The sequence below is a fragment of the Silurus meridionalis genome, chromosome 9 (genome assembly GCF_014805685.1).
Source record: "Silurus meridionalis isolate SWU-2019-XX chromosome 9, ASM1480568v1, whole genome shotgun sequence".
Taxonomy (NCBI): domain Eukaryota; kingdom Metazoa; phylum Chordata; class Actinopteri; order Siluriformes; family Siluridae; genus Silurus; species Silurus meridionalis.
Genome location: NC_060892.1, coordinates 6,033,753 through 6,060,689, shown reverse-complemented (window position 1 = coordinate 6,060,689; position 26,937 = coordinate 6,033,753). Strand labels below are relative to the sequence as shown.

Sequence of the window (26,937 nt, the reverse complement as noted above, 5' to 3'; positions counted from 1 at the left end):
TCAGGGAGTTGGAAGCTCAGTGGTTAAGGCATTGAACTTCTTGGATCAGAAAGTCAAAAGTTCAAATACAACCACCACAAAGATGCCACTGCTGGGCCCTTAACCCTCCCCTGCTCAGTTGTTAGTGACTCTTGATAAGGGCGTCTGCCAAATGGCATTAATGTAAATGTACATGTAGATGCGATTATGTAATATGTGTGGATACAAAAAATAATTTTGTTTCAGGAAGTGGAAAGTCATTGAATAAGAGGTAGAACTACTTATTCAAAGGTCGTAAGTTCAAGTCCCAGCACTATCAAGTTGTCACAGCTGGGCATGTGAGCTTGCTGTGTATTAAATGTTAGCTATACCAAGTTATACATGCATTAAAAAGTATACTTTGCTTGACAGGACCATACAAACGTGTTTCTTGTATTAGAGCAGTTAGAATTTGGTGCTTTGAGTACAATTCTCTCATACTGACCACTGGATGTTTAAAGTGGCCTCATGGCAAAGACTCTCTGAGGATTTGAGAAATAGAATTGTTGCTCTCCACAAAGATGACCAACGCTATAAGAAGTTCAATAACACCCTGAAACTGAGGTAGTGTACAGTGGCCAGGGTTATACAGACAGGTTCCTCTCAGAACAGGCCTCGCAAGGGTCGATCAAAGAAGTTGAGTTCTCGTGCTGTGTGTCAAGTGCAGAAGCTGGCTTGAAAAAACAGATGCATGAGTGCTGCAGAATTGCTTTAGAAGCTACAGAAGCGGAAGGTCTGCTTTGCTGAAGACAACCTGTCTAAGAGCATGAAATAATAAAACCATGTTCTGTGATCTGATAAGATTTAAATAAACTTGTTTGGCTCAGTTGGTGTCAGCATGTGTGGTGATGCCCTGCTGATGAATACCAAAAGAATTGTGTTTTGCCTACAGTCAACATGGTGGTGGTAGCATCATGTTCCGGGGCTGCATGTGTGCTGCTGGTACTGGGGAGCTGCGGTTCATTGAGGGAAACATGGATTATAACATGTACATTGACATTCTGAAGCAGAACATGATGCCCTCCCTTCAGTAACTGGGCAGAAAGGCAGTTTTCCAACATAATAATGACCCCAAACACACCGCAAAGATGACAACTGCCTTGCTGAGGAAGCTGAAGTTAAAGGTAAAGAAGTGGCCAAGTATGTCTCCAGACCTTAACCCTATTGAGCACCTGTGGGTGCATCCTCAAGTGGAAGGTGGAGAAGCCCCATGTGTCTAAGTTCCAGAAGCACCCTGATGTCATTATGAAGGAGCATTCCATGCCCCCCCAGATGACTGGGTCAGAGCATCTTTAAAACTGCAGCTTTTGTTGGGTTTTCCCAGTCTGCAGTGGTCGGTATCTATAAAAAGTAGTCCAAGAAAGAAACAGTGGTGAACCGGTGACAGGGTCATGGGCGGCCAAGTCTCAGTGATACATGAGGGGAGAGCAGGCTGGCCCATGTGTATAGCTAACAAGTTCTGATAGAAAGATGTCAAAACACATAGCATAGCAGTTTGTTGCATTTCGGGCTGCATAGCCACAGACCAGTCAATATAATGCAGGTGGTCATAATGATATGCCTGATCAGAGAATACTGGATAAGTAAAAATATTGGAACACCTTTCCGGCCATTTGTGCTTCTTCCCCAAACTGTTACCACATAGTTGGAGGCACACAATTGTATAAGATGTCTTTGAATGCAGTAGCATGAAATATTCCCTTGAACTAGGAGACCCAAACCTATTTCAGCATGATAATTCCCCTGAACACAAAGCCAGCTCCATTAAGATGTGCTTCACGTGGTTTGAAGTTGAAGATCTTAAGAGACCAGCTATAGGGCTCTAACCTCAACTTTACCGAATGCCTTTGAGACGAATTGGAACGCTGTCTGCACCCCAGTCCTCCTCACCCTGCATCAGTACTTGTATTATCTTACACCATTGTGGCAAAATGATCAGCAATGCTCACAAGCACAAGCCAAAATCTAGTGGAACATCTTCCCAGAAGAGTGGAGGTTATTATAACAGTAAATGGGGACCAATTGTGCAATGGGATGCTCAAAAATCACATACTAATCTTTTGGTCAGTTGTCCACAAACTTTTGTATAAAAGGGTTTATTAAATGAAAAAATGTTAATTTCAAGATTAGTTTGTTCTCATAAGCAATGTTGTTTTTGTCTGTTTTAGAGGAACATGACTCAGATGAGAATTTGCGCTCTGCAGAAGGCCAGTCTCACATGTAAGTTCAACCCTTTCAAATTCCATTACACAATCCAGCTTTATTTAGTTCAGTAAGTCAAATGAATGTCCATGTGCACAATCAGAAGGATGAAACCTTGTCTACTGATTTTTGTGTTAACCATATTCATGTTTTAATCTCTTATCTCTATTACATTTCTACTTTTACTGAATCAGATCCTTGTGTATCGTCTGCTAAAATTCTGATCTCTGATTGTGGTCATTTTTTATTAAACTCTGGTATTTTGTATGTAGTTTATATGAACTCCAACATGCAGCGTGTCTCAGTCATTCTCAATCATTCTCATCTTTTTTTTTTTTTGTCATTTTTGCTCATTTACATCTTTCACACTTTAAATTTTCCTCCCACTTGTGTTGTTTTTTTTTTCTCCCATGCACATTTGTTGCTGAGGAAGTACCACCAAGCAATGCACCTTCAGGGTGTATTCATTACCTGATTTTAATTGATTTAACACGATGCAATTAAAAAAATATGATGCTATGCATTTCAATAAGGTACAGATAGTTCACTTTTATTTCTTTGCTTCAGACAGCAAATCATCAATACTTAAGTGTTTTCTGACTTCTGACACGTGGCCTTTTCGAAAAGGGCGAAAAAAGATTAAATAAATCCATGCATTTTTTTCTTGTTCTGTCTCCAGGAAGATGCAGCTCTACCTCTGCCATGTTAATCTGTATACTATGTGACTCATAGGAAACGCCTCGGTCTCCGTAGTGTTGTGATATGTCATATTCACGTAGCGGCAGTGGCGTCGAGAAAACATACTTGAGAAACAGTTTATTGAGGAGAAATCAACCTACATATCAAATATTAGTCATTTTTTAATTAATAAAAGTATAGCACATCTATTAATAATGTTATTAAACATAAATAGTTTTTTTTACTTATGCAAATATGTTAAAAGACGTTTTGCATCATGATGCAAATGCTAACTTGTATCCAATGCACAATTTTTAAAATCGATGCATCACATCACTAACTTTGATGCCGATGCACTGATGCGAATCGAGTTAATCTTACCATCCCTAGTGTCTATACGTTCTTAAAGGTGCATTCGCTTTCTGATCATTTTAATTCGTTGTACAAGTTCCACAAAAGTAATTCTTTTTAAAAAGAAATTGCCTTTCTGTCATGTCTTCTTCTTCTTCTTTCAGCTTCTCCCATTAGGCGTTGCCACAGCAGATCATCCGTCTCCATACCCCCCCTGTCCTCTACATCTGCGTCTTTCAAATCAACTACCTGCATGTCTTCCCTTTACCACATAAACCTCCTCCTTGGTCTTCCTCTTTTCCTCCATCCTGGTGGCTCCATCCTCAGCATTCTCCTACCGATATACCCCATGTCCCTCCTCTGCACATGTCCAAACCATAAATTGCCTTTCTGTCATGTACATGTTATGAATGTGATACAGCAGACAGGAAGTCACACACAGTGAGATAAAAAGAGACAAAACATACTGAGGTTGAATATTTGGTTTCACAACAACAGCAGTTATCCATCTTGTTTCTTCTCCTACTCCTCCTCTTACTACACGCACACACAAACACACACACGTTCAGTCCCTGTGTATTTTTTTGTCTTAGGCTGATGGTACAAAAAGTTCTTCATGAGCTTAAGCTGTATCATTGGTAAGTAAACAGAGTGACAGGAGGCTGCTATATCTGGTACACACACACACACACACACACACACACACACACGCACACACACACACGCACACATACACGTGACTGACAGCCACTAGGCAGCATGCAAAACCCAGTGGCCACTATCCAACGAGCCTGGTTAGCATTAAAGGAAACTTTCACAACCAAAAATAAAATGTGCACTAGCACAGACATAGTGGCTGGAGCTACAACACTGCTAACAATGAACAGAAGGTTCCAGTTTTGCATGGTGCATCACTTCCTCACCTCATTTCAAATCAAATCGTATTGTTTCCGTCGCCTGTCTGAGTCGGTCACCAAAGTGTGCTGCACACAAGGTTTTGTTCTACAAATATCTTTATCTCTGTGTCCATGTTTATAGATAATATCACCCAGAAAGCACAGTAAGAACCTCTCCACGAAGCTCAAAGCATGTTATTCACCAAAACGTGCATCAGAACATTCTGTGCATCTCAGTTTTGGATGAATTGTTCCTTTCCTCGTTTCTGAGATAAACAAGTGACACTTCACTTTATCACACCGCTGTTTCTTTTCATCACGGTTTTGAGCCAAAATATATCTTTTAATTCAGCATGTGCACTTTGAGTGAATCTGACATCACTTCCTGGCCATGATGTCTCTGTGGTTTGCACTTTCGCTTGTGTGAAACAGTAAAGGTGTATATGTATGTGTGTGTTGTTCATAGGGCCAATCGCAGAACTTCAACTGCTGACCGAAAAGAAAATGTCACCTGGTATGAATTTCTCTCAATCGAGTAAGTCCATTCATGTTTTATTCTCTTCATGCTGTTAAAAAAAATTAGAAGCAGAAAGGCTAGGTGGTCTCTGTGCTTTAATAACACTAAATCAGGCATGAATTTTATGTTTAAGTTACAGTGAAGGAGGCGTGGTCTCTGTGCTTCAGCCACAGCAAAAAGGCTATGGTCTAAATGCTTAAAAAATAGTAAAGGAGGCGTGGCCTGTGCTAGAGTCACAATAAAGGAGGCAGTAGGTTTAAAAAAAGTGAAGGGGGCATGGCTTGTGTTATTCGATCACGGTTAAGGAGGCATGGTCTTTGCTTCAGTCAGAGGCCTCTGTTTTTTAGTTTCAAAATAGGGGGCATCGCTTCTCTTCTTCACCCCACATAGAAGGGGGTGTGGTCATTGTTCTTCAGTTACAGAGAAGGGGGTATGGCATCTGTTTTTAAGTAAGAGAAGTAGGCGAGGTCTCTAAGCTTCAGTCAAAGTAAATGGAGGCATGGGCTTTGTTCTTTAATCATACAGGGGGCGTGGCTTCTGTTCTTCAGTTAAAGTAAAGGGGTGTGGCCTCTGTTCTTAAGTACCAGAGGAGATGTGGTCTTTTAAGTCTTCAGTTACAGTGAAAAGGGGCATGAGCTTGGTTCTTGAAATAAAGAAAAGGGGCATAGCCTTTGTTCTTTGATCACAGAGAAGGGGCGTGGCCTCTGTTTTAAGTTACTTAGAAGGAGGTTTGTCTCTAAGCTTCAGTCACACAGAAGGGGGCACAGTCTGTATTCTTAAATCACAGAGAAGGAGGAGTGGTCTCTAAGCTTTAATCACAGTGGAAAGGGGGCATTGCCTTTTTTCTTAAATCACACAGAATGGGGCATGGTCTCTGTTCTACAATCACAGAAAAGGAGTGGCTTCTGTGCTTTAAAAAGTAATGGAGGTGTGGTCTTATAGGTCCCAGTGAAGGAGGAGAATCATGTCTTTAAAATGCTGATATTTTGAGAAATTAATAAATGCCAGGCATATTTTCAGACCGTTTATCGTTTATTTGGAGGCCATTGTTTTCTGTCATTAAAATTGTACACTATATATTGGAGTTTTGCAAACTTCCCATCACGTCCTTTAAAATCTACCCTGTTTTCTGGTAACTTTAGGAATGAGGAGGAGGAGGAGAAAGTGGAGAGGGCAGAGAAGGGCACAAAGGTCAAGCGCACCCTGAGCTCGCTAAAGAACCGAATGACTGGATCCTTCAACAAAGATAAGGTGAGGACACTCATGATGAATGGTTACTCTGCAGGATAACACACTTCCCCTTTGCCACCATGCAATGGCTTACAAGAAACATCGCTGCAATGTGTACTGTAACTTCCTGTTTTTTCCCCATGTGAATTTAAAAGTAAAAACTGGAAGTTTTTTTTTATTTACTGATTGTTTGGTCATCTTAATTTGATGGATGGATGGATGGATGGATGGATGGATGGATGGATGGATGGATGGATGGATGGATGGATGGATGGATGATATTACATTTTATTAAGGACACACATGGTCCATAAAATAAACAAACCAACATTCAAATGATGATTTGATGAAGGGGGGGATGGATGACCTGATGAAGTGATGGATGATGAAATTGACAAAATAGATTATTGGATTAATGACAAAGATGAAGTGATGGATGGATGGACGGATGGATGGATGGATGGATGGATGGATGGATGGATGACGGATAGATGGCTAATCTGATGGATTATTGACTAAATGGAACAGGGGGTGAATAATGATTTGAAATAATAATGGAGTAGTAGAATGGATGGATGGGTGGATATATGGGTGGATAATAAGTAAATTATATTACCACTACACATGTAATAATGTTACCAATACACATTTATATGTCTCACATCCAGAGCATTGAGATTTGAGTATGTTCTTTTCTGTCGTGTTTCTGTTTCAGGGTAAGACCCGTGAGAAAGAGCAGCAGAAAGAGAGAGACAGAGAGAGGGAAAAGGAGAAAGAGAAGGAGAAAGAGAGGGAAAGAGAGCTGAAGGAGAGCACTTGTGTGGTTAGCAGCAGCTGTAATGGGCACCAGCTTGTGCGTGGCTTTTTTTCGAGCCGAGCCACATGCTCACTGTGCAGCAAAACCCTGCAGAGGAAGCATGGCCTGGAGTGTGTCAGTGAGTAAAAACACAGCCACCACACACATGCACACACACACATACACACACACACACATGGCATACATCTGCATGGTCACACGACTCTTGCATGCACCCTAACAAACCAATACAAAGCATTAACCACAGCTACTGTCACCCAAAGCAGCCTGTTTACTTTTCACGTGTGGCCGTGGGTTTGCATGTCGATTCTGCACAATGCAACTGTCCCAGTGTGTGAAATAAAATCCCTTGGGCTTAACCTCTAATACTTTGTAAGATGAGGATTAGAAATGATCTAGCCAATTATAATGAGCTGCCACACTATTAATAAGAATATTTCTATAATGTGATTTTATATATAAAAAAAATACATTAAATCAGGGCACTTTTTTCTGTGAGGCCACATACTTTTTCCTTCCTTTAATGGACTGGTATTTCTGTGGAGATTTTATTAAGAATTTAAATGTATTTTATATGCCTCCTGATGCTAGATTCGTTTATTATTTTGTTATGCAGCATACAGATAAATGAGCATTACTTTTCACAAGATATAAAGTTTATTAAAAGAGCATTATTAAAGTTATAATGGAATTTTTTTAATATTCATAAAAGACATGCATTTAAACTGAAACAAAAAATAACACTCCAAATAAATAAAAACAGTTACATTGAAAAAGAATAAAAGAGACACTTTGAATAAACAGTAGGTGGCATCAGTGATTCACCTCTAGAGTCTGCTCTCTCGCTGTATAATGCAACCCGGAAAAACTATTTGTTTAATATAATGTAATTTTTGCTGATTAATCAACTGTCAGTGCTAATTGATCAGCAAAACCGATGAACTGGTTGACCTCTAGATATTATGTGGCTTCACATTGCATGCAATAGCTTTGCTTTGTGCATTGACACACACAAGCATTTGTTGATGCGTAAATTAATCCACCTCAGAAGAACACCAGAAGCCTTAAGTCCAAAAAACGCATTTGTGTTACTGCAAAGTTCAATAGGTTGCTAGTTATTTTTCTAAAGGGATAAGTAAGAAATATAGCTGTGGGCAGTGATTGAGGGGTCCAGGCACAATGTGCTATAAGGATGTGGAAAATGTATTTGTTTGTCCTAATGGGATATGTGCATGTATGGTGTTGTCATTAATCAAATTTTAAAAAGCTGTAGTTAAAAAAAATATTTCTTCTCGTAGTTCAGGATAATGACCATTTGTAGAAAGCTGCATTTGACTGGGAATATATAATACATGACAGTTAATGATTTTAGACTTCTGAGCTGAAATGTGGTGTCACGTACTTTACAGCACAGTGAAATTTTTCTTTGCATATCCCAGTGATGTTACAGTAGAAAGCTGAAGTCAGAGCGCAGGGTCAGCCATGATAAAGCACCCCTGGAGCACAGAGGGTTAAGGGCCTTGCTCAAGGGCCCAAGAGTGGCAGCTTGCCAATACCACAGCTTGAACCCCTAATCTTCTAAACAGAAATTCAGTGCCTTAGACACTGAGCTACCACCTCCTTATTATTGGCTTATTATTGGTCCATTCGATTAGATTAGATTAGATTAGATTAGATTAGATTAGATTAGATTAGATTAGATTCAACTTTATTGTCATTGTGCAAGGTACATGTACAGAGCCAATGTAATGCAGTTAGCATCTAACCAGAAGTGCATAGATAGCTTATTTACAAGTGGCAGTGTAATAAATAAGGGTATGAGGTTATACAGAAGGTGTAGTAATATGTACATATACCTGAATAAGGGTATATATAGTGTGGTTTTTATTTAAGTATGATACATTATGAAGTGGTATTACAGATATAGCTGTACAAAGGAATGTCATTATGAATATATACATCTATATATATATACACAGAATAAACAGAATAGATATGGATGGACATACAGAAGTGTAATGAGTTTTTGGGTGGTGCAAGGATGCATGATTTTAAAGTGGTGCAAAATAGTGCAAAACACAGAAGAAGAGTGACAGTGCATTGGTGGTTGTTAACACCATATCAGCTGTTCGGTGCAGAAACAGCCACGGGAAAGAACCTATTTTTCAGTTTATTTGTTCTGGCTCTGAGACAAACAGCGTTTTTTGAAAATGTTCTCCAAGGTGGGTAGTTCAATACCGATGATTTGTTACTGATGGTACTGGCAGAAACCAGTGCAAGAACCTTTAGAAGCATGCTGAATCGTTGTATCAAATTTCATGAAAGGTGTGTAAGTGGTTCTCTGGGCTGCTATAGACTCCTGCACTTTCAGTGCTAGGACCTCTAATGATAAGAATGAAGTGGAATCAAGTGTGTTATAATAGGAATTCCTGATGTATATAGAACACACTGCTACTTATCTGCATTACAGATTATATACATAAATAACATAAATCATGTTGAAATTTGTGCAACATTTCTAACACATGAAACCACAGCAATAAGAAGTGTTTCATCTACTAATGCAGTGAAAACACAGACCCTGGTTGTAATTTAGAGAAAGCGCGAGTTAATTTAGTCGTTCTTACTTCCTCTGTCTGATGAAACCTCTGCAGCATAGCAGTTTTCACACTTCACTGTTTAGAGAAAAGAGGAACTACATGTCTATGCAGTACATTTTTTCGTTCTTTTTTTCTCATTTATCAGGAGACAGTTTCCTGTGTTAAATTTATCCGTCCTACAGCATGCATTTTCTTATACACTTTTACTTTTAGACTTTCAGCTCGGTTGGAATCACTGTAATTTGGTGTATAAAAATAGTATTCTTTTTAATGGGTCACTTGGTTTTATATCTCGATTTTGTGTCGAGCATCATCACTGAAAAAAAACATACGACATTAAAGGTGTCGGACAGAGTGATGTGCAATAAAATCGAGTTGATGAAAGAAAGAAAAAAATGAAAACGAAATGAAAAAAACACTACAGACCTTAAAATGATTCAGACACCTGTGTCAAGTCAAGTAGGCTTTACTTTCATTTCTACCATATATGGTGCAGTACACAATGAAATTAAATAGCGTTCCCCAGGACCAAGGTGCTACATTAGACAGAATAAATGAACAAAAGCAACACAGTACTACACAAAACTCTAAACTGACAACACAAAGTACACATATGCAGCATTTTGTTTAAAAAAACTAAACAAAAGACAGCATAAGACAAGCCGACAGCAGACACAGTAACTGGCAAAAACAGTAAACGTATCAAAACGGTAGCGCCGACCAGTACGGTATAGTAAGTTTGCACATGTATTGTTCGAATAAAAATACAAATATATACTATACATTTTAGCATTATGTTTAAGCAGCAAGTGTGCATACAGCAATTTTGTGCAAACATTTTTTTTTTGCCAATGATGTGTGTGTGTGTGTGTGTGTGTGTGCGCGCGTGTGTGTGTGTCAGTCCGGTCTCTTTTTGTTAAGGAGTCTAATGTAAAATTTTTAAACTTTATTTTAAAATGTCTACTACGATAAAATGCTTTTATTGGCAAGTTGTTCAATAATCGTAAAGCTACAGTCATATTATAATATTATTACGGTGGCCGAGAAGTGCAAAACACATTAACAAATCAGAAAACAAATGAACAAATTAGAAAACACTTACAGATCAGAAACCAAAATAACAAATCCGAAAACAAATGAACAAATCCGAAAACACAACGACAATTCAGACAAACAGGAAAAGGTAGGTATAGTTTGTGAATGGAAACTTACCGATCATTGGACGAGACACCTATCATTCAAGATATACAGGAAGTATGAAATCTTATTACCGTAATTTCCGGACTATTAAGCGCACCCAAATATAAGCCGCACCCACTGAATTTTACAAAGATTTTTATTATAAACATAAACACACCGCACCTGTCTATAAGCCGCAGGTGTCTACACTGAAACTAATGAACTTTACACAGGCTTTAATGAAAGACAGTGTCTGTTACACGGCTTGTATCTAAACAGTAGCCTACCAAGAAAGTCATTGTTCACTGTCTTCCTCCTTCCTTTCACAACTATTTCTCTCGGGAGTTTTTCTTTTGGCATCGCCGTGCGTTTAAAATCACCATCGGTGAAGCTTTTCTCCCGATGCCGTGCAGCTCAGAACACTGGTGAAGTGTGTTTTTTTCATGCCCGGTTGTTTTCAGCGTGATGAATGATTCGCATTTCCTGTAGACAGTCCGAGTGAGCGGCAGGTCAAACGTCAGAGGAACATCATCCATATTTATGATGTGGTGCGGCCCGATTCAGTGGGAGCGCATCTGATTTAATATAAAGAGTTTTATTGGTTCACCTGAACCCGTTCGGAAATTTCATTGGTCTAATGTTATGGGGCTCAGTTTTTTGGCATGAAGCTTGTGAAACCGGGAAAACCAGGACAAATTCAAATATTAGCCGCTTCGTTGTTTGAGCCGCGGGGTTCAAAGCTTGGGAAGTAGCAGCTTATAGTCTGGAAAATACGGTACTTTGTTTCTTGTACATGTGTAAAGTTCTCCGTTTACTTCAAACTATTTTTTATTTCGATTAGTGCACCTTTAAATATATACACCGTATATTATTCATCAAATACACAACCATACACAGAATGAGGTGCAGTGAAATGCTTTTTAGAATATTATTACTGAATTTTATTACGGTATTCAATCGGAACCTGTATAAAATTCTAACTACAGACCACAGAATTCATTCATCAAACTCTTCATCAAAACTCTTGCCAACAGATTAGGATTAAAACTAAATTCTCCTGTATAGTATTGACTAGTGATGGAAAGATCTGGCCATGCAAAGTGACTTGGTTCTTTGAATCTCGTTTATCAATATCAACAAATATTTTTTTGAGTCATTGAGTTCATTTCGTTTCTTTAATCATCTTCATAATGTATATAGGAGCCACTTGACAAACGACTGGGATCAGGGGACTCTTGAGATCAACAACTCAATTCTGTTTCATGTGTAATGCAATGCATAGCATCTATAGAAATCACATTAAAGACTCATTCGAAATGAACGACTCATCACTAGTATTGACTTGAGGTGCTGCTAAGCAAGAAACAGCTAGAAAGCTTAGAGGATAACATGGTTCTGCGTTCTATGTGAACCCTCAATGTTTTAATGATAATATTGACCGCTGTGAACTGAAAAAAAAAAATCACAATGCAAATTCAGGACGTGTGGCGACAAGGCACATATTTGTATAGGATGTTTTTCGATGTGGCAGTATTACATATTTCTTCACCCAACACTGTTCCAGCATGACAATATGCCGGTGCACAAAACCAGCTCTGTGAAGATATATATGGTTTACATGGGTTGTAGTGAAAGATCTTAAGTGACCTGTTACAGAGCTGTGACTTAAACAATACTGGGAGGAATTGGACGCTGACTGCACCCCAGGCCTCCTCACCTCACCTACGTCAGTACCTGACTTTACTAACACCATGGTAGCTGAATAAACACACATCTTTACAAGCAACACTCCATCTAGTGGAACATCTTCCCATAAGAGTAGAAGTCATTATAACAGCAAATGGGAAATAAACATGGAATGGGTGTCTACAAACTTTGTCCATATAGTCTGTTAGCTAATGCCATTGTTAACTATTAGGACATTTGGGTGCAATGTGGTGCAATTAGGACCACTAATTATGAAGATGATCAAATTGGCTCACAGCTCATTTCTTTTTCTCTTTTTCCACATCGATAAACCTCCTGCTTGGCCTTCCTCTTTTTCTCCTGCCTGGCAGCTCCATCCTCAGTTTTCTTCTACTGATGTAACCCATGTCCACCCCTCATATGTCCAAACAATCTCACAACTCAGCTCTAAGACTCAGAATTAATCTTTAATGTTGGCACTTTGTGATATTAAATGAATGAATGCCATTCTGCTTAATCTCAGGGTTTAATAATGAGCTGATGGAAGATTCCAGAAAAGGTGCATGACTCGGTGCCAATGCTGCTCATCTGCCAGATAGTAATAAATATTTTAATTTCCAGCATTGGTCAGACACCCGTATGCAGATCCACTTTCAATTATCTCATTTACTGTATACAACTGAGCAGTTTAGAGCTAGGGGGTAAGGTCATTAACCCTTAACTGCTCAGTTGTATGCCATAAAATGGCATAAATGTGAATGTAAATCTTGGTGGTCCTGGGATTCGAACTCACAACCTTCTTATCAGAGGTCCAATCACTTTATGAACTTTGAACTGGGTTTGTGAGAGCCAACACTCATGGGTGATCAGGAAAAGGGAATGATTTGAGTGCTGCAGTCCATTTGTTGCTTGGGTTTTGGACTCAAAAGAGAGGCCTTTGTGTTTATGTTCAGAGCACAGGCTGACAAAAGCCATGGAACTAACAGCCATTCAAAAGCATCACCAGGTGTGTCTGAGGAATATGATTGATAATCTTTTGAGCAGTATTTGCTTGCTGAACAAATAGAGCTGATATATTACATCAGGCTCAATACAGCTTGAGCTGGAGGTAGAAAACAACAATTTTACTGTCATCCATTATAGAGCTTAGAAATGCAGCAGTTATAGAAAAAAATACACTCACAAATTACAGGCTTATAGGTTTTCATGTAGCTGTCTAAGGAAATAAAGGCATGTTCATTCCATGTCAGTCGAAGGTGCATCTCCATTTTTTCATGGTTTTTCAAGTTTTTTGTGCACCTGCTTTAGTCAGATTCCTGGGCTGCCTGAGCGGATTACGCAAGTCATCTTTGTGTAGTTCACGTCTCTGTGGTTGCCAGATCTTTCTCAAGTATAAGTGAAAAAAGTGAGGGGAAAAAACAAATTATGTATTAAAAGCACAAAAACACATCTGTATCTCATCGTATAGGTTCCTCTTTAATTGACTCAAGGATATTAAATGCTGGCTGTCTAAAAACTTCCTCCAGTGTTTATAGTCGATCATCCTGATACAAGAAAACGTTTAAGAAAAACTGTTAACTAACAAACAGCAATGACAAAAACCTTGTTCCTTTTACAACACAGCAATTTGACATTCAATTTGGCCATTAACATTTTTTTTAATTAAATAATGACATCATGCTTTTATTTAAATATGAATATATTTAAAAAAAAACAGTATTGTGGAACATCCACAAAACAAGTAAGTTCCTGGCCTCATTACATTAGAGCATCTATGAACAGTCGCTCCCTTACCATTCTTTTCTTTTCTGTTTTGTTAATATGTTAATAAGACAGAACCAAACAACACACCCACCCACCCACACACACACACACACACACACACACACACACCCACCCATACACACACACACACACACACACACACACACATGTAGAGTCCTTCTATAATTTAAAATAAACACTTATTTACCGAAAACATGACTATAAATTTTTTTACAATCTGTCTGTTATACATGTTGCTTTAAAAATGCTTATTATATAACCTTAAAAAAAGAAGGAAAAAAGAAAGAGGCTTTTACTTCAGGTTCATTAGAGAACAGTGAAATGCCTTCTTCACATAGCAATCCTAACAAGTTGAGGTCAGAGCACAGGGTCAGCCATGATATAGCACCCTTGGAGGAGAGAGGGTTAAGGGCCTTGTACAAGGGTGCAACAGTGCCGACACCAAGATGGAACCTGACGACCTTCTGATCACTAACCCAGAGCCTTAACCACACTACGATTCACTAAAACTTTCTTTCGGCTTCTCCCGTTAGGGGTCGCCACAGCGGATCATCTGCATGTTTGATTTGGCACATGTTTTTACGCTGGATGCCCTTCCTAACACAACCCTCCCCATTTATCCGGGCTTGGGACCGGCACTAAGAGTGGCTGGGGTTGGTTCCCTGACCGGGGATCGAACCCGGGCCGCAGCGGTGAGAGCGCTGCATCCTAACCACTAGAACACACTAAGATTCACTAATCAACTAATTCTAGGACTGTGGTGAGACCTGCGATGTTGTATGGATTAGAGACAGTGGCATTGAGTAAAAGACAGGAGGTGGAGCTGGAGGTAGCAGAGCTGAAGATGTTGAGGTCTTTGTTGGGAGTGATGACGATGGACAGGATTAGAAATGAGTTTATTAGATGTACAGCGCATGTAGGATGTTTTGGAGACAAGGTGAGGGAGGCGCGATTGAGATGGTTTGGACATGTTCAGAGGAGGGACATGGGGTATATTGGTAGGAGAATGCTGAGGATGGAGCCACCAGGAAGGAGGAAAAGATGAAGACCAAGGAGGAGGTTTATGGATGTGGTGAGGGAAGACATGCAGATAGTTGGTGTGAAAGAGGCAGATGTAGTGGACAGGGGTATGGAGACGGATGATCCGCTGTGGCGCCCCCTAATGGGAGAAGCCAAATTAAGAAGAAGAAGATTAATAAAAAATTATTATTCTAATAATGATTAAATTGTAATGAATAGACATTTGGTATCACCCAGCTGAGGATCTGTTGCCTTTCAAATCTGGTTCTTTTAAAGGTCTCTCCATGATACCATCTCAGAGTTTTTCATTGCTGGTGTCACCACTGGTTTACTAGAGATAAATTTATAGGGACTAAATTTATAGGCTGTGACACATAGAGACTAACTTTTTAAACAGATAAAACTGAATTGCATTCTTCTACTTATTAGTATTAATGAAATAAAATATTATTATGAAAATGGTAAAACTATAATAAATTGACATTCGGTGTCACCCACATAAGGATGTTCCTTTGGTTTTTTGCTTATAACATCTCAGGGTGGTTTACTCAATAGGGATACATTTATAGGGACAAAACTTGTAAATTCATATTTTATATTCTCTTTATTTCTGTAAAGTGCTTTGGGACAATGTAGTTTGTCTCCAAATTGTTTGTTTGTCTACATTTGTTGTTGTTTGTTTACAAATAGAAAGTAGTATGATGATGATGATGATGATGATGATTGTTGTTATGATTATTCCTGAGCAGAAGACGCACTGATCGCCTCATTAAACCCTCGGAATGCGCCGCGTTCACTCCCACAATGCCTCGGGAGCTCGGGGGAGGACAGAGGGTGAATCGACTTTGGAATGAATAAATAGTGAACTAGATAGGGCACAGGGCTAGTGTTCGATGGTGAAGAACTAAGAAGGAAGTGTGGAAAGATTTGGAACAAAACCGAGGCAAAACCCAAAGCAGCCCCATAGAGAGAGAGAGAGAGGGAGAGAGAGAAAGGGAGAGAGAGAGAAAGAGAGAGATTCCTGGCGGCTGTCAGACGGAGCGGTCGTGACTGTGAGATGTGCTCCGGAGACCTGCGGCTGCTCGGGTGGGAGCGGAACTGCCGGATTTTGACTGTTCAGGTGTAGACGAGGCAACAGGTGCGTGTTCGTGTGAAAGCGCGTTCGTGTGTACGCGGGTGCGCGCACGCTGGCGGGCAGTGCGTTCATTGTTGAATAACCAGGCAGGCATTACGGCCTGATTTGTTTATTGTCTACTAATCCGTATTTGTTTAACACAAAACATGTCCCGGGTCTGTTTCATACCTGCTTTACAACATTATATCATTAGGCTCATTTATTAATTTAATTGCACGCCCCACCTGTTCGCCTTCCTTATTTCTGTTATGTAGTCTGTAGATAGCTTTAGCTTTAGCTTTATGTTGGAGGTTAAGTTTTCGCAGTGGTGAAGGTTTATGTGATTTGATTATATTTCAATTCCATGAACTTCTTGAAATTGTGAAATTATTTGCTCCCAAAGCCAAGTATTTTTTTTAGAAATTATAACGATTTTAAAAACCATTTAAAGTGAATGGAGTGCTGGGTCTCTTATTAGATCAGATCAGTTATTGGTGGTCGCGTTTTGATGACGCAATTCGATGCTGAGAAATCAAGCCGGTATAAATAAACTCGCGTTTTTTGTTTTTATTTTACTACTTCCCCCGCAAACATTCAACAAGTTGGAGAAAGCTAGGTAATGGTGACATCATGTCTAACAGTTTTTCCCTCAATTTAATTTTGTTAATTTTCCTGAAAGTGAAAACCTATTACAGTTTTTTTTTATGACTCATACTGTACCAGTTTTGTGCTTGTCCAATAAAATGCTTCCTAGAATGTCCATGCCCCGCCCACCTGGAGTAATGCCTGGCTCTCTACAGGTGGTCCCTGAGTTACGATGGTTCGACAGAATTGTACAAATATTTACATTTTCGGGCAGCATTGTAGTTTTCGCACTATACATTGGGAGGCTGCCTGTGCATGTGTGCATCTCCCACCTTGTGAGTTCGGTTACTCTTGCTGCCAGTTGGCAGTTCAGATGTCTCGGAGGTAGAGTGCGGATCTTTTTTTTTCTGCTTTTGGTTTTGGTCAAAGCCCAATTTAGCTCTTGTCTCTCTCCTTTTTAAAACAGAGCACGTCTGGTTTCGTCCTCCACTTGTGAACCGCCTGTCGTGCATGTTTCAAATTACAGTATCCCTCCATAATTCTAATAATTTTTTACAACTCTTGAGTAGGCTAGGTCATGTCTCGACTTGCGATATTTTTAAGTTACGATGGTGTCATTGTAACTAGGGCTGAAACAATTCCTCTAACTCTTACACACAGAGCATTGTGCTTCACCACGGACTATTATTACTGACGCACAACCCACTAAACTCTGGCGTGCTGGACAGGTAACACAGTGAGGTGCGAGAAGATTCAGGCCAAAGAAAAGGACAACGTTTTTCAAAGCTTGGGATTATTTCAAAACAAAAACATAAAGAAACCTCCCTTACAGAGTGTTTACTTTTTAAAAAAAGAAAAAAAAAAGTTATTTGAAATTGATTTTTATATTTTTATTTTATATTTTTATTTATTTATTTTTATTTTATTTTTATATTTGTATTTGGATGTAATATGGCAATTAAATGCACTAAATAGGTTTTAGTTTTCAGAGATATTCTTATATGCAAAAAAGGGTCATTTTAGGAGACCTGTCTTATTTTCTGTTGTATATTTGGTATTGCTCTTCAATAAAGAATAATCGATAGCTGCAGCTCTAATTGTAACACATCTCCACCGTAAGTCGAGGACTATCTGTAGTAACAGTGAACAGGCGTTCGTGTGCTGATGATCATGTGGCTGACGTGAGGCTGTTCGGCATCTGTTACCATATGTTTCTACTGTAAATGGATCAAGAATTGATCACTCAAGTCTTCATAAATAAACAGTTAATAGCCTTAACAATGATGGGACTATAATGCATGGACATTCTGTATCACCCAGATGAGGATGGGTTCCCTTTTGAGTCAGGGTCCTCTCGAGGTTTCTTCTTCATACCATCTCAAGGAGGTTTAGTTCTTGCCGCTGGCTTGCTCATGAGGGATAAACTTCGAGGCTGATTTGTAATGTTTTAGTTCTCTAGAAGTGCTTTGTGTCCATTGTTTCGTCAGAATGATTTAGTAATTTTATCTACCACTTTGACTTGTCAGATGTTTCACAGTGCTGATCTTTTGGTTGTACTTGAGCTTGGCTCAAATTTATATAAAATAACTTTCAAACAAACACAGAATTTTGTCTAGGATTAGACAAGCATTGGTAAACATGATGGTGGTGGGAAAGCGTACATAGTTTGTACAAATAGCTCTGGATCAACCGTTTCTTTGGTTTCTGTATATAGTTAGTTCACTAATCTACTTTCATTTTGTTTAGCATTTGATCAGGTTTGCTTTAAACTGATATAGTAAACATTTAATAGAGACATGGTGGCTCAGTGGTTAAAATGTTGGACTATTGATGAGAAGGTGGTTACAAGCAACTGCTCGGCCCTGGTACAAGAAACTGCTCACTTGTATGAGATAATTGTAGGTCTCTCTGGATAAGGGCGTCGCCCAAATGCCGTAAATGTAAACACACTTCTACTCCGACTTCCTGTTTCAAAAGAAATTGAACCATTGCTCCATATTTTGATAGTCAAAAGGTTAACGCTTTGGGGTTACTGATCAGAAGGTCAGGAGTTCAAGCTTCAGTATTGCCAAGCTGCCACTGTTGGGCCCTTGAGAAAGGCCCTTAACCCTTTCTGCTCCAAGGGTGCTGTATGATGGTGGACCATGCGTTCTAACCTCCTAACAAGCTGGTATATTTCGAAGGAATTTCACTATCTTATAATGAGCATGTGGCACATCCACCACTTTTCCTTCCCTAAGGAAGTTTCTACTGGAGTAATGACAGTCAGAATGGGTCTGTCTGAAATGCAGCGGGAAAGCCGCACAAATTCTGTATTAGGCAAATAAATAAATAAAAAACGAGACATTCCACCGATTTATATCTCGCTTTGTGGATATTCGACTCCTTCGACAAACCTCGTCCCTTGTGGCTTCGCTTTAGAGCTCTTAGACATGAAGTGCTGAGACTTTTTCCCCACACATCAGCATTTCTTGGCCTCTCTGTGTGCTGGACCGAGTAGTCACATGGTGCTGATTGCATTTGGCAGATCCGTGACTCTGCTGCTTTACCTCAGTTTTTCTCCCAAGCAGCACAGATTTCTTTCTGGTTTTCTTTACTGTTACTTGGTGCACATTTGGGGGGGAAAAAATAAGCATCACAAGACGGCATATGTTTGTTTTTTTTTTTTGTTTTTTTTGGGGGGTAATTTTTGTTAGCAGTGTTTGCGTCTTGTGGCCACATTTTGATGTCTAAAAGGTTGAGTTTTTATTCAGTTTTTTTTGGAAAAGGCATCTTGATTTGATTACAAGGATTTATAAACACCCCTCGAGGGGATAATCCACTCTGTGTTCCTGCATGTGTGAAACTGGGAGGCTGATCATTTTTAATTAAATTGATTTGCTTATTTATGCTGTTATTTTGGACCAATGATCTATTGATCTATTTTTCAGGAGTCGAATATCAAATCCATTCCATCATCCAAAATGGTGGTGGCCTTTTTATTTTACAAATAAAGACTTTCGTCTTTTAATACGCACCTCGCGTTAGCTCAGGTCATGTGACCAGACAGCAAACTGCGGCATCGTTTTGTCACCTTCATGATGCTGTCGATATTCGCCATCGAGAGCTTTGGAAATCCATCAGTTTAAGCAAAATGACTGAAGATTTAACAGACAACCTCCATTTTTATTGAAGGAGTTTTCAGTGTTAGTGAAGGAACGATTATCTACAGCTGCTGTAACACACGATAGAATGTGCTGTATCTCAAATGTATGTGTGACAGTGATGTAATGTTTGGTGGAAGATGGTGCTGAATAAGAGGAATAAAACACTTCAGGGCGTGCTGTTACAAGAAAATGATCTTTATTGCAGCTTCAACTTTACCACTAGATGTTTATCCAGATGTTAACCACTTCTTTATACAGTATATAGACAAACGTTTGTGAAAACCTAAAGAGTTTTTGGGTTTAAAAAGAAGTTGTTTTGCTAGATTGTGGAGTGTGCTTATAGAGATTTTTGCTCGTTCAGCCACAGAGCTCTATAGCAGGCCACTCAAGATTTTCCGCTCCATCCCATTTAAAGTATATCTTCATGAAGTTTGTGCAAAAGGGTGTAGTCATGGAACAGGTTTGGGTCTCCTAGTTCAAGTGAAAGGAAAAGTAAATAGTGCCACATCCAAAGACCTCCTATACCATTGTGTGCTTTCAACAGAACAGCCAAGAACAGCATGCAGATGGAAAAGTCAGGCTGTCCCAATACTTTTGTCCAGAAAGTGTATCTGTAGAAAAAAAAAAAGAAAAAGAAAACTTCACATGTATTTAGTGGGAGATATATGTGTGTGTGTGTGTGTGTGTGTGTCTGTGTGTCTGTGTGTCTGTGTGTCTGTGTGTCTGTGTGTCTGTGTGTGTGTGTGTGTGTCTTCTTCTTTCGGCTTCTCCTATTGGGAGTCACCACAGCGGATCATCCGTCTCCATACCACCCTGTCCTCTACATCTGCCTCTTTCAACCCAACCACCTGCATGTCTTCCCTCACCACATCCATAAACTTCTTCCTTGGCCTTCCTCTTTTCCTCCTTCCTGGCGGCTCCATCTTCAGCATTCTCCTACCGATATATCCCTTGTCCCTCCTCTGCACATGTCCACACCATCTCAATCTCGCCTCCCTCACCTTGTCTCCAAAATGTCCTACATGCGCTGTCCCTCTAATAAACTCGTTTCTAATCCTGTCCGTCCTCGTCACTCCCAACGAAAACCTCAACATCTTCAGCTCTGCTACCTCCAGCTCCACCTCCTGTCTTTTACTCAATGCCAAAGTTCTATAAACTTTCACTTTCACTCTTGCAGATACCCTTCTATCACTGTGTGTGTGTGTGTGTGTGTGTGTGTGTGTGTGTGTGTGTGTATATAAATATATATAAAAAAAATAATATATATGAATGACACTGTATATGTACCTGTAACTCACTGATAGGGAAGTTCAGCTAACATTTTAGAAAGAAAGAAATGATTGATGGATGTACTTCCAAAGTCTGCATTTTAGCACATGTAATTTTATCTCTATAATGCTGTTATAATGTGTAGTGATATTCAATGCACTGTAGTACAGGTTTCAGCTTGTTATGACCAGTATTAATCCCAACCATGTCCCATGTTGCTTCATCACTGTGTGTAAGAGGCTGCAATAGATCCAGGGGGGTTTACACCAGAGGTTCAAGAACATTCTGGGAAAAATGTCTATAGATATGACACTTTATTATTGATTGTGTGTTTTGCCATTAAGAGCCAAACAAGGTCATTTAACATTATGAATATTTACTTTGGTCAAACAAATATATAAATGTACAGACTTTATTTTCAAAAATCCTCCCTTTGCATGAATACCAGCTTTACACATCCTGCATCCTTACAGTTAGTTACTCCAAACATTCAGCTGAAATACTTTGCCATGGGTGTAAAAAAATCGATACACATGAGTTTTGCGATATTTCGTTTAGAGATACTGTATCAATTCTCAAATAAACAAGATCGATTTAAAAATAGAAAAATGCTAGTGGCAGTTGTTTCAGTTTTTATCCTGACCGCTAGATAGATAGATAGTCTTATTATCTCTAAACTTAAACAGTGACAGGAAGTACTAACGTTAGGGCACGCCACGAACATTAGCGTTAAATTCCCCTGGTTTCATGGGGGCGCTGCTGTAAAAACGATACAAAAGTAATAGCAGCATTTACTGACTTGCGAAGACGGCAATATGTTTGTTTTCCAGGCAGGCTATTCGTTTTTCAGTAGGGGTTCTTTCTGGCCTTGTGGTCCAGTTCATCCCAGAACAGTTCAATAGGATTTAGGTGTGGTGACTGGGCAGATGATGATAGATAACACTCCAGCCTACTGTTTGCTTTCTATATAACGCTTACAGAACTTGGATGTGCGCTTCAGGTCATTGTCTGTATTGTGAATTGGGTTCCAATGAGCCTCAGTCCAGATGGATTTGCATGGTGATGAAGTATAGAATAGTGGCAATGTTGGTTCAGTTTTTCATTCACTTAGAATAAGTCTCCAGCATTACTTTCTCCAAAACAACCCCCAAACCATTGTTCATGTTTGACTGTATGGTGAGGGAATCTGCTAACATCTTACATAAGTTTTTCTTTTAGAAGCAAAAAGTCTTCACTCATTCACTGTCCAGTTTTTGGCATATTTTTGACTGGGTGTTTTCAAACTATACGAGTGGATGACTTTAATTAATTAGTTATTATTACATTTATTTACATGTGTAGCATGACAGTTCTGTGGTTGTTGTTTTTTTTTTTTTTTAATACATGATCATGTCTTGTGCCACCCAGCTGGATCCAGAATTCAAAAAAAGGAAGCCAAAACTTTTGTTCCCATTTTTTTTTATTCATTCCCTATTTAATTTTGCAGATTGCGCTGTTAACGTTCACAAAAGCTGTAAGAGTCTCCTGCCTGAGTGCAGCAACAGTAAGAACAAGGTAAGATTTTATTTATTTATTTATTTTTATCTCCCCGGTAAGAATGAAGTCTGGGCTATAAATAAAACCAAACACTTCATGAAATCGAAAACCTGTTTGTAGCAGCTATCTTACAGTATATCAGATTGTAGATTTGTTTATCTTTACTCTGTACTTATTTCTGCTTCTGTGAAATCTTTTCAGCTATGAAGCGATCAGCATGCCGGCTGTATTTTGTTGTAAACCAACAAAAATTAATCATCCCCCTTTTTCTTTCTTGACAGAGTAAAGATTTTGCCCAGAAGAGCCAAGCAGCCTGTAGTCAAGGTGAGAAAAAAACCTGTTCCTGATAAATCAGACGTATACTTTATAAAGCACTAAAATGAATATTGTTACAAGAATTTGAATTATTAAATGATCTGAACACTTGCTTCTCTTCAATCTGATGAGTCAGAAGTTATTGGATTTTCTGCAAAAGCAGTACTGACAGCATTGCAGCTGCACTTGTTCTAATCGTTTCTATAGGACCAACTCAGGGTTTCCAGCCGCTTCATATAAACCATAGATAGATAGATAGATAGATAGATAGATAGGCAGATAGGCAGATAGGCAGATAGATAGATAGGCAGATAGATAGATAGGCAGATAGATAGGCAGATGGGCAGGCTACAATGTGGAGTGAGATAATCCCTGTGAGAGAGAGGTTCTGGTCTGTTTTTTGTTTTGTAGGCGAGCATCAGTGTTTTACATCTAATGAGGGAGGCTACAGTAAGCGTGTGGAGGGAGGATCACAATGGGGTGGTGTTGGAGATCTTGGTAAAATTGGAAACTAGTCATTCTGGATCAGCTACAGAGATCGAATGTGTTTCAGAGGGAGACCGGCCAGAAACAAGTGTAGTCTTAAGGAGATGAGGGACTGGACAAGCACATGAGCAGCCTGTGTGCTTATTATTGCAAATTGGTAGTAGTAGATGCATTTATTTGTCACATTACAGAAAAGTGAAAGTCTTCCCTCACAAATACTAGCTTATTAGGAAGCTGTGGTCAGAGCACAGGGTCAGCCATGATACAGCACCCCTGGAGCAGAGAGGGTCAGGGGGCCTTCCTATTATTAATCCAGAGCCTTAACCTTTGAGCTACCACCTCCCCACTAGGTGTCAAAGTGTACAGTTTTTGTCCATAATCTCGCATTTAAAAAGATTTTTGCAGTAAGTTCTCTCAAACTCATTCTTGCTTCAACATCAAACATCCTTCATTGTTCACTCTTTTGCGGCTTCACACGGACAAACTTGAGTCACCTGCATTTCTGCCATCTCCTGTAAGCTGGATTCCCCTGACAGCAAATTAAAGCTGCTCTACTTGTAGCACAGACGCTAATTAAAATAAAAATCTGATCCATAATGTGACATTTGGCTCCATCTGGAAAATTCGGGGCGATTTGTGGTGGCTGTAGAATTCTTGTAAAGTTAGCAAAAACAAATTTTGGTCGCCAAATAAAACAAACGGCCACATTGATAAAAATGCTTCCAGAAGCGTTCAGGTTCAACCTGTCAGCATTCTTCTTACGCATTTAAACCAGTTTGCTCATTCACTACACATCACTCATGATTCATTTGAGCCCTACGCTGTTTCCAGCCTCCATGCGAGTAAAAAGCTAAACAGCGAAATGAACAATCAGAATTTAAAAGTAACGACGTGCTGCTTCGTGTTTTTGTTTTTTCTTCCCCTTTCCTGTGAATGCTGTGAGCAGTAGAGATGGGAAGATTGAATCATTTTACTGACTTGGTGAATCTTTATTTTTGAGTCATTTAGTTCATTTCTTTCCTTTGATCAAAAATAGAATAAAAAGATAAAAGATAATATCTTACATTTTCAGTAAGCAGATTACGCACACATTTACATATACAAACTTCGACTGTAGTTCCAATAATTAAAATCTGAGAATTCAGAAGGATAAATTCTGATAAACAGAATGAGTAGCTTCACCTCTCACATCTTCTGGTCCGTGTTGTTAGTTCTTTTGTCACGTGACTTTATAATTATGGTAATGTCAAGCTTCGGACCAAAAAAATCAATGGGAGTCACGTGATAAAAGAGCTAATGAATCTGACTAGAAGAGTCAAGAGATGAACAACTCAATTCTGTTCCCTATGCTTTGAAAATGAACGACTCACTCTTTGAGACGACTCGTTCTTCTGAGTCACGTAAACGACGACACTGGTGAGCAGGGTGTTTTAAGATCATGTGATGAAATCGAGGGTGAGAAGGACATCCCAAGATTCCAAAGCGAGGGGTTTGTGTTTTGCCAAGTCTAATGTGGGGACATTTCAAGTAACAAGTTGAACACAGCCACAATTCCTATTAATACTTCTTTACAACACAGTAAACACTTGAATGAAACGTTAAAGGTCTTTTAATTCTACCGAAATCATTTGTGTGTGGTTTTTCCTACAGTTTCCTACAACTTCCTACATCCCAGAAAGTTGTTAATTTTATTATCACATAAAATAAAAACTGGCATACGTGGTATTGACAAAAGTATTGGGACAGCTGACTTTTCCAGTCATATGTATTTTTTATTTTAAATGTTACCACAGTGTTTGAGGCACACAATTGTATCAGGTGTGCAATTTGGCCTTTTTCTTGAAAAGGACCCAAAGCTGTTTCAGCATGACCATGTCCCTATGAACAAAGCGAGCTTCATGAAGATATGCGTTACATGGGTTGGCATGGAAGATCATTGACCTCAACCCTATTGACACCATTGGGTTAAAGTAGAGTGTAGTGTAACATGTATGTGCGTGTGTTCAAGAGGAAGAAACTTCCCCAGACGCCTAATGAGAATTCTGCCTTTCTTTTAATCTCTTAATCTCAGCATAAACCCCTCGCTCAAAAACACGCTCCATCGAAACCCCCTCCCGATGGGCAGGAGGGGATAAGAGGGGCAAAAAAGTAGGCTTGTCTTTCAGAATTGGCTCGTGTCATTATCAAGCAATCCTGCGATTTATTATTATTTTTCCACTCTTATTGATGGTCGTTCATCCTCCGAGAAACCATGCGAGAAAAGATGGTCGTGGTGATGCGTAGGAAGCATAAGCCTCGAAGAAATGTCTTGTCATTTTCGTTAGGGTTCCTCCTTCAGCGTCACCGACTCAGCTGGCATCTCAGGAACTCGTTGCTCCTCCGTTCCACCCGTTCTTATTTGCCCTGTTTCTCCACAGCTTCGAGGGAGCAGTGCTTCGCCACAGATGGAGCCATCCGCCCGGCTACAGGAATGACCATCCTGCCACGAGGAGCCAGCGGGCAGCAGAACGCTCACAGCACCACTCACTCAATCAGCCACACCAGCAGCTCCAGGTAAATCTTGGTGATGGTACTAAGTGTTGCTTAGAACCATAGAACATTTTGGATCCCTTTCAGACCTTCTGGGTCTGTTGTGTTTCAGCTCTATTACAGGAGAAATGGATGAAGTAGACGCGTTCAGAATTAAACGGCACACCGACGACACCATCTCCATCGCTCCATCTACAGCCGAATCCGCCATCGTTGAAGGTGAGAGATTTGATTAATTAATTAATTTATTTATTTATTTTTGTCAGTCAGGGTCTGGTAGAATTTTAATAGAATGATATTCGGATTCGTGATTTTGTGATCAGAAAGGATTACAAAAATATCATGAATATTATTAATTATTGTTACGATTCACCCCGTTATGATGCAGTGTGTGTGATCGGATTTCGATTCAATTCAACACAATGCGATTCATTTGAAAGGAATTGGATGCCATGCAGTTCAATAGAGTACTGATAGTTGGTACTTTGGTTTAGACAGACAGCAAATTATACATTTATCATAAAGCCATTTGTCTTCTGACTAATGCATGGCCCTTTCACAGAGATTCAACAAAACTAGATGTCCTTTTCCTGTTCTGTCTCCAGGAAGATGCAGCTCTACCTCTGCCATGTTAATATATATTCTATGTGACTCTCAGGACTCGCCTCGGTCTCTGTAGTGTTGTGATGCGTCATATTCACGTAGCAGCAGTGGTGCTGAGAGAACGCGCTCGAAATCAAACTACAGATCAAATATTGGTTACAAACTATTGGTCACTTTTGAAATAATAAAAGTAAAGCACATCTACTGATAATTATATAAAAATCGAATCGTTTTTTACTCATGCAAATATGTAGTGCGGTATAAACACTTATTTTGTATCTGATTCATACTTTTGTAAATCGATGCAACGATGCAAATTGCTATCATCCCTAATATGAACGCTTTGATTAACATGACCGAGTGTTTGGATTGTGG

General features: G+C 39.4%; 1 protein-coding gene across 1 annotated transcript in view; it reads left to right on the top strand.

Moving 5' to 3' along the window:
- Window positions 1-26,937, top strand: part of arhgef18b (rho/rac guanine nucleotide exchange factor (GEF) 18b) — a 68,040-nt gene that overhangs the window by 11,811 nt on the left and 29,292 nt on the right. The window contains 9 exon segments of the mRNA XM_046857518.1: window positions 2,187-2,238; window positions 3,843-3,887; window positions 4,612-4,680; window positions 5,805-5,913; window positions 6,608-6,827; window positions 22,580-22,647; window positions 22,911-22,953; window positions 25,848-25,983; window positions 26,072-26,178. Coding sequence (XP_046713474.1) covers window positions 2,187-2,238; window positions 3,843-3,887; window positions 4,612-4,680; window positions 5,805-5,913; window positions 6,608-6,827; window positions 22,580-22,647; window positions 22,911-22,953; window positions 25,848-25,983; window positions 26,072-26,178 — 849 coding nt within the window.